Consider the following 8,476-nt stretch of genomic DNA (forward strand, 5'->3'; position numbering starts at 1 on the left):
ACACGTAATACTTAAATAGTGGAGTAGATATTATGTTGCCGTGTGCTCGAACTCTGCAAGAAGTTAATAATTTTTTTTGACTAAAACACAACTGGAACCCTAAGTAAGGCATGTGTAAAATTTGAATGAAATTGGTTGCATAGTTCTCGAGTTTTAGGGATTCACACAGACAGACAGACAGACAGACAGACAGACAGACACACATTCTCATTTTTATATATATAGATAACTCATAAGCATTCATTCATTTTGTTGTGGCGCATTATGATATAGATCTTCCCCTGTTGTATTGGTAGCCCTGACAAAGTTGTGATACCATGTTTATAACCTCTCCATTTTTATAATGTTATGTGCTTTGTGTACTTATTATTAATGCCTTAGAATAAAATTTAGAGAAACAAGACACTCAGAAACTCAGTACAAATTTAACCTAAATGGCTGTCAAGAATTAGTGTTGCACTGGGATGGAAAGCTGCCCCCAGCACTTACTGATGCTGAAAAGGTTGATAGACTGGCAATGATAGTAACTTTACAAGGCAAGGAGCAATTGTTGGGAGTCCCTGAAATTCCATCATCTCCAGGAGAACAGCAAGCCATGGTTGTTTACCAAGCAGTGGAGAAGTGGGGTATAACCAACAAAATTCAGGCACTTTGCTGTGATACAACAGCAAGCAACACAGGTCAAGTGAATGGTGCCAGCACAAATCTAGAAAAGTTGTTCAATAACGACTTGCTTGCCATCATCACATTTTTTGAGTTAGTTTTTGGGAGCTGTTTTGATACACTCATGGGTGCAACTTCTGGTCCAGACATGGTGTTTTTCAAAAGATTTAGAAAAACCTGGATAAAACTTAAGAAGGTTTACATAACTAGTAGCAATGAAGTGCCTGATGATGTCAGCTCTACCACTCTTGGATTTCTTGAATACCATCTTTTTATGCAGAAACAACAGTGAAATGATTGCCAAGAATTGTGGGAGTTAACAATGATCTTTCTAGGCAACATTTCAAAGAACGGGATATCGTTTCGTACACCAGGAACTGTAAATCATGCTAGGTGGACGTCATAAGCAATTTATGCATTCAAGATATACCTGTTTCAAGAAGCATTGGATGTGGCATGCAAGAGAGATGTTTGCGTTGGTATGGTCATGTACTGCGGATGGACGAGGAGAGCTGTGTGAAGAAGTGCTACTCCCAAACAGTGGAAGGAATCCAGAGTAGAGGGAGACCCAGGACGACATGGGATGAGGTGGTGAAGCATGACCTTTGAACATTGGGCCTCACAGAGACAATGACAAAAGACCGAGACCTCTGAAGGTATGCTGTGATTGAGAAGACCCAGTAAATAAAGTCAGTCCACAGCTGTAACCTACACCAGTGTCACATAACCAGTCCATTCAAAAGTACTTTGAATCATAGGGTGACATGCCGTGCTTGAGGAGACCTATTGAGTCAAGTACATCAACATCAGCAATATCAAAATCAAATCAAATGGAAATTGTAGTTGTGAGCCCTGTGCCAGTAGCATGTAAAAAGCACTATCTGAACGTTGCCGATGCCAGTGCCACCTTGACTGGCTTCTATGCCGGTGGCACATAAAAAGCACCATCCAATCATGGTCAATGCCAGCTCCTCTGGCCGTTTGTGCCAGTGGCACATAAAAAGCATCCACTACACTCTCGGAGTGATTGGTGTTAGGAAGGGCATCCAGCTGTAGAAACACTGCCAGATCAGTGTGGGGCTTGGTGCAGCGTCCTGCCTTCCCAGACCCCAGTCGAACCGTCCAACCTATGCCAACATGGAAAATGGACGTTAAACGATGATGATGATCTCTCACACACACACACACGCACAGAAGATTTTTCTCCTTGGCTTTGACATACAAGAGTCTTGCAGACTTGTATAGCTGTTAGACTATCTACACAGATGATTTGTTTTAAATGGTGAAAGTTTGTGTAGTACCATCCATACATATTGGAAATGCTGATAACAAAGTTGGTGCAAATGTTTGCCACAAACTCAATGAATATACCTCAGGCTTTTCTGTTAGAATTCTGCTGGATGAGCTACATTCACAACAGTTTACAGTCCAACCTATAATGGTAGGCTAAATACACACCTACATACCAAATCAGAAATTTCCAAGTCCCTACGCATGCACATATATATATCATCATCATTATTATTAAGTAACATCTATTTTCCATGCTGGCATGGATTAGACGGCTTGACAGGAGCTGGTTAGGCAGAAGACTGCACCAAGCTTCTCTCTCTATCTCTCTCTGTATGTATATACACACACATCTATATATATACACACATATATATCTTGTAATTGGATGGCCACTGACTCTTAAGGTCATCATCCCTTTGGCAGGTCTTATTCTTTATCCCACAGCCTGTTCAAAAGCCATCAAACTCACCATTATAGACTTTTCTATCATTAAACGAAAGATGATGTTTCCACAATTTCTCGATGTAAAAACCACACAGATGATTTGTTTATAGAGATCAAATATTTGTGCTCACATAAACTCACTCCCACCATGAAACTGACATTACCAGTACAGGTGCACAAATGTGCACACCTAAAATGTCAAAATGATTGCAGAGTAACATGAAATGAAGTGGTCTAATGAAGAACACAACACGCTATGCAATCTGGGAATTGAGCCTATGATCTAGCAACCACGAGTTCAACACCCTAACCACCAAGCCACATGCCTTCACTACTCAATATATATATATATATATATATATATATATATATATATATATATATATATATTAGGGTGTTCAGAAAGTAATTGTGTTCTACCAGAAAGGATATCAAAACAAATATAAACTACATTTATCTGAATAGTTTTAATCAAAAATGTAATCACCATCATTTTCAACGACTGCAACCCAATGGGAAAGTAACTTTTTTATGCCACGTTCAAACAAACCTATATCTTTTCCTGAAAAAATTCTGAAAGATTGTTTTCAATTTCTGTTTCTGAATGTTTTGCCTCTTATAGAATATTCTAGTGATCAGAACAGATAGAAATCTGTAGATGCTAAGTCAGGTGAGTGTGGCGGATGTGGAAGATCTTCCCATCCAAATGACCTTATTTTTTCTTGGGTTTGTTCTGAAGAGTGTGGACATGCTAGAGAATAACACCTTTTCTGTTTACCAAAGCTAACCGCTTTTGGTGTAATTTTTCGTTTACATGATCAAGTTGTTGGCAATAGACATCTGCATTGATGGACTTTCCATGTTCCAGTAGCTTGTAATGGACGATACCTTTCATGTTCCACTAAACACAGAGCAAAGATTTTTGTGGATGGAGTTCTGGTTTTGGTGTTTGCACTGACCTCTCATTACATGATAACCATTATCTTTTGAGTTTTCTGTTCTGATGCAAAGCCTAGAAATGACAGGTTGTTATTCCTGGTTAGACGACTTCTGCATAGGGTGGAACATTGTGTTCAGTTCTCAAGTGTAAGCACATGGAACCCAAATTCCCTCTTTGCATGTTTTCCCAATTTGCTTTGAGATGTTCGGAGATAGTTGAACATGACACATCAAATCTTTGCGCCAAATGTTTGGCACTTTGACATGAAACTGATACAAAAAGCTCATTCAAAAGGTTGTCTTCCAGAGTGAGGCCAGTCAAATATGTCACAATCGCCATCTTTGACCCTCTTAAACCACTACTGACATGTAACAGCTTTCACTGCATCTGTATACACTTCACAAATATTTTTCGCTGCTTCCATAGCAGTACTTTTCTTTCAAAACTCATACAGCAAACAATCGTGAATATGTTGTTTCATATAGTTCTTATCTTCCATTGGGGTTAATTACTGAAATAACTATGAGTGACACACTGCTGGATAGCAGAGGTAATATACTATCTCTAGACAGTTCCCACCTATTCAACTTTAGCTCTGGCATGATTGGTTGATTCATATTTCATAGTGGTGAAAAAAGGCAATTACATTTCAAACATCCAAATATATATATATATATATATATGCGCACGTGTGTGTAATCACCATTTAACATCTGGTCTCCATGCCGGCAAGGAACAGCTTGAGGGATCTGATGAGCCAGAGGACTGCATTGATCTCCAATATCTTCATTGGTTTCTCACACTAGTTTGTGTTGAGGCTAGTATTTTATGCTAATTTGTTCTTTTTACTATTAAACAAACTGGAAACTAATTAGTTTTGTTAATGAGATTGGAGCAGACAGTGTAAAATTGGTATCACTTTATGATACATGTTTGTTGCCATAGAATTAATCAAATAATTCCAAGAACTCAGCCATTTGAGAAAGGTCAATGGACTGTCATTCAGCTTCAAGTGAACCTTGACTGAGCAGTCCTATGGTCAATGATGTTAAAGACACTACCATTCCATCTGCTTTGGTTATAATGCATCCAGAACTGCATTCACTGGATACATAGGTCATCATCCTCATTCAATGTCCATGTTCCTTGCAGGAATGGGTTTGACAGTTTAACAGGATCTAACAGGCCCAATTGCAGTGTGCTCCAATGTCTGCTCTGGCATGGTTGGATGTCTTTCCTAATGCCAATCCACTTTACAGAGTGTGCTTTTTACATGACACCAGCACTACTGAGGTTGCCAAATAACTCACAATTGGAGTGTAATATTGAGAGAGGTATCTTTATGCCAGAGGAGGAGGAACAATGTTTTGCTAAAGAGGAGATACATTTGTTACCCCAGTTGGAAATAGAGAAAAGAGATGGTGGTGATGAGGTATCGCAGTGTACCTTCAAGGTACATGATGAGTATATGAGAGAATAGAGACAGAGGATTAGGAGGAGTGAATGGGTAGGTAATCTTGACAGAGTATAGAAGGAGAGTTCTGAGTTCAAATTTTACTATTCATCCTTCAAGGGTCAATAAAAAAAATAATAAACGTACCAGACAAAATACTGGTGTCAAATCCTACATGATGCTACTGACAAAATTCAATGTTGTAAACAACCCAGAAAGTAAAACTTCCCTTTTGCAAAACTACTACAATATTGCTAATATTTAAGAAAATGATCATGCCTGCTTTTCCAGTGCTTGCATGGGTCAGACAATTTGTTGATACAAATTTTCTGGAGCTAGATGCCCTTCCTTTCACAAACCTTCACCTGTTTCCAAACAATGTAATATTTTCCCATGGATGACTGGATAAATCTCTTGTATAATGATGACATTCATTTATAATCAACATTTGATGTCAAGGCAAGGGTTTACACAAACACATGCTCACACACACACACACACACACACACACACACACACATAGATGGGCTTCTTTCAGTTTCTGTCTACCAAATCCACTTACAAGACTTTAATAAACCCAGGACTATATTAGGAGACACTTGCTCAAGGTACCACACAGTGGGACTGAACCTGAAAACACATGCTTAGGAAGCAAGCCTCTTAACTGTACAGCCACTTTAATGTCTAAAGTAATTAGAATATATATTATTTCTAATTCCTTTGTTTGTATTAGTCTTAGTATTTATTTCTATCAGGACAGAATTTCAATATTTCTAACAAGAGTGGGAAGGAATTATTAAAAAAAAGAGAGAATCTTTTAACATCTTTTGTGCAGGTCAACATTTAATTCAAAGATAAAAAAATCACTGACAGAAAATAGCTACTCTTAAAGGAACAACCATTATGTATAAGTTGAACATCAGATTAAATAAGAAACAATTCACAGCTTAAAATGCTTCAGTAGAACATGGCATTTCTACTTTTGCAATTTGATGCAAGGTTATACAAACAATCTTCGCAAAATATGAAATTTAGATAGGGTGTACTTAATAAAATCAATACCAACAACAAAATAAACGAAGCAATGATTGATAATACTTCCACCCCTTTGCTGCTGCTGCTGCTGCTGCTGCCACCACCACCATAGCCTGATATTAAAAATGTTAGCATAGTAGTAGTACTACTACTAGTATTAGCCTAATCAGTAAAAATATCTTCATAATACATAGATAAATAGTCTTCATATTTATCTGATACAGCAGCAGTTGTTGCAAATGTGCTCGACATTAACAGTTAGAAACTAAAGACGTCTAAGATTAATCAGAAAATCTGCCCTTTAACAAATCCTAACTCCTCAGTAAGTCACCAAGAAATTGATAGTGTTAGTTTTAGAAATTAGATCTCTCTCTCTCTCACTTTCTCTTTGCATGAACAACAAGACTAACAAGCTTTATGCTACAAGGTAGGAGTTCTCAGATATTTTCTTCCACTGTACTGCTTCATGATGCCCAGCAATGTTGGGACACCATGTATAACTAATGAAGAAGTGCTACAACTAGCAAATACAAAAAGATCGTTACTTTTAGCTATTAAAAAAATATAACTAAAGTACTTCTGGTCATGTAATAAGAGCACAAGATATACAAAGACTTATTAGAAAGGGAAAAAAGGCTTAGAAGAAACTAGTTTGATAACATAACATCAAGAACTGGACTAAAGTATCATATAGTGAATGCATAAAAATCTGCTGAGAGCAGATGACATCTAATGATGATGATGAAGAGTAAAATGTGAAACGGATATCAGAATAGAATGAATTATTTGTTATCTAATTTTAATTCAAAGAGTTTAAACTCTGTTATGGTCTAGTTTGCTTTCCATCCTTCCAGGTTCAAGAAGATAATATACCGGTGAAGTACTGGGGTCAATATAACTGACTATTCTCTCCCCTCAAACTTCTGGCTTTGTGTCTATGTAAGAACTTGATTGAATTAAATGTTATATTTTTATGAGATAATTAGCTTGGATTTTGTTTTTAAAAAGGTAATTAACAGTTCTAATCACAGTTTCAGGCAAGCATATCTCCATATCATTCTCAATTAACAGTCTAGCATGAAATTTGTTTTTGGTTATAAACAATACTGTAAAACCTTGTACAAAACAATAATAAATGGAAGGGATGTAGTAAAAAAGATCTCCACAAGTTGTGTTTAGTTGGTTGTGATTACTTCAAAATACCAATGTTTTTTTACAAACTACACATACCTTCCAAGGTTTTCTCAAACTCTTAAAGGTATGCATATCCTGGTTTGAGAGCCTCTGTCATAATAACAGCAAGGTATAAGTAATAAAAATAGAAGGCAGGCAGTGATTGAAGGATAAGAATGAATTGAATGCAATTCATGGAATGTTGAACATATTGTAAAGGCACAAGAGCAGCTACAATTGCAGGTGTGGATATAGACAGAGAAGCTTGATTTGCAACCATGTAGGCTCAGGTTGTCAAGTGTTTTGTACTATAGCTTTAGGTTGACCAAAGGCTTATGAGTGGATATGGTTGATGGAAACTGAAAAAGGCCTATATATATATATATATATATATATATATATATATATATATATATATATATATATATATATATCTGTATCATTATCATCATTGTTGTTTAACGTCCGCTAGCATGCTAGCATGGGTTGGACGATTTGACTGAGGACTGGCAAGCCAGAAGGCTGCACCAGGCTCCAATCTGATCTGGCAGAGTTTCTACAGCTGGATGCCCTTCCTAATGCCAACCACTCCGAGAGTGTAGTGGGTGCTTTTACGTGCCACCGGCACGAGGGCCAGTCACACGGTACTGGCAACAGCCACGCTCAAAAAGGTGTTTTTACATGCCACCTGACCAAGACCTTTGGAAATACGCTGTGCATGAGAAGACGCAGCAAGCCAAGTGAGACCTAAATAAGGGGCTAGCCCACTTATGCGTACCTTCCTTCATTGGACACTAAACTCCGCTTGCGAAGACCTGTTGAGGCAAGTGAAATCGGAATCGAAATCGAACTAAATTCAACGACTGGCACCCATGCCAACGTTGTCTATTCCATTGGACACGAAACTCAGCTTGTGAAGACATGTTGGGGCAAGTGAAAGCGAAATCGTGATGACACCTGTGCCCAGCGTCGCCTTCCTGGCACTTGTACCGGTGGCACATGTAAAGACATTCGAGTGAGATCGTTGCCAGTGCCGGTGGACTGGCTCCTATGCAGGACACGAAACTCGGCTTGTGAAAACCTGTTGGGGCAAGCGAAAGCGAAATCGTGACGGCACCTGTGCCCAGCGTCGCCTTCCTGGCACTCGTGCCGGTGGCACGTCTAAAGACATTCGAGCGAGATCGTTGCCAGTGCCGCTGGACTGGCTCCTGTGCAGGTGGCACATAAAATACACCATTTTCAGCGTGGCCATTGCTAGTACCGCCTGACTGGTCTTAGCACCTACTACACTCTCAGAGTGGTTGGCGTTAGGAAGGGCATCCAGCTGTAGAAACTTTGCCAGATCAGATTGGAGCCTGGTGTAGCCATCTGATTCACCAGTCCTCAGTCAAATCGTCCAACCCATGCTAGCATGGAAAGCGGACGTTAAACGATGATGATGATGAGATATATATATATATATATATATATATATA

The 8,476-nt window shown here is 38.5% G+C and overlaps 1 protein-coding gene across 1 annotated transcript in view; it reads right to left on the bottom strand.

The window, feature by feature from the left end:
* Nucleotides 1-8,476, bottom strand: part of LOC106873354 (E3 ubiquitin-protein ligase NEDD4) — a 353,166-nt gene that overhangs the window by 85,342 nt on the left and 259,348 nt on the right. The window contains exon 6 of the mRNA XM_052965854.1: nt 3,179-3,301. Within this exon, the coding sequence (XP_052821814.1) occupies nt 3,179-3,301 (123 nt within the window). The remainder of the gene's footprint in view (nt 1-3,178; nt 3,302-8,476) is intronic.

The sequence above is a fragment of the Octopus bimaculoides genome, chromosome 2 (genome assembly GCF_001194135.2).
Source record: "Octopus bimaculoides isolate UCB-OBI-ISO-001 chromosome 2, ASM119413v2, whole genome shotgun sequence".
NCBI classification, from domain to species: Eukaryota; Metazoa; Mollusca; class Cephalopoda; order Octopoda; family Octopodidae; genus Octopus; species Octopus bimaculoides.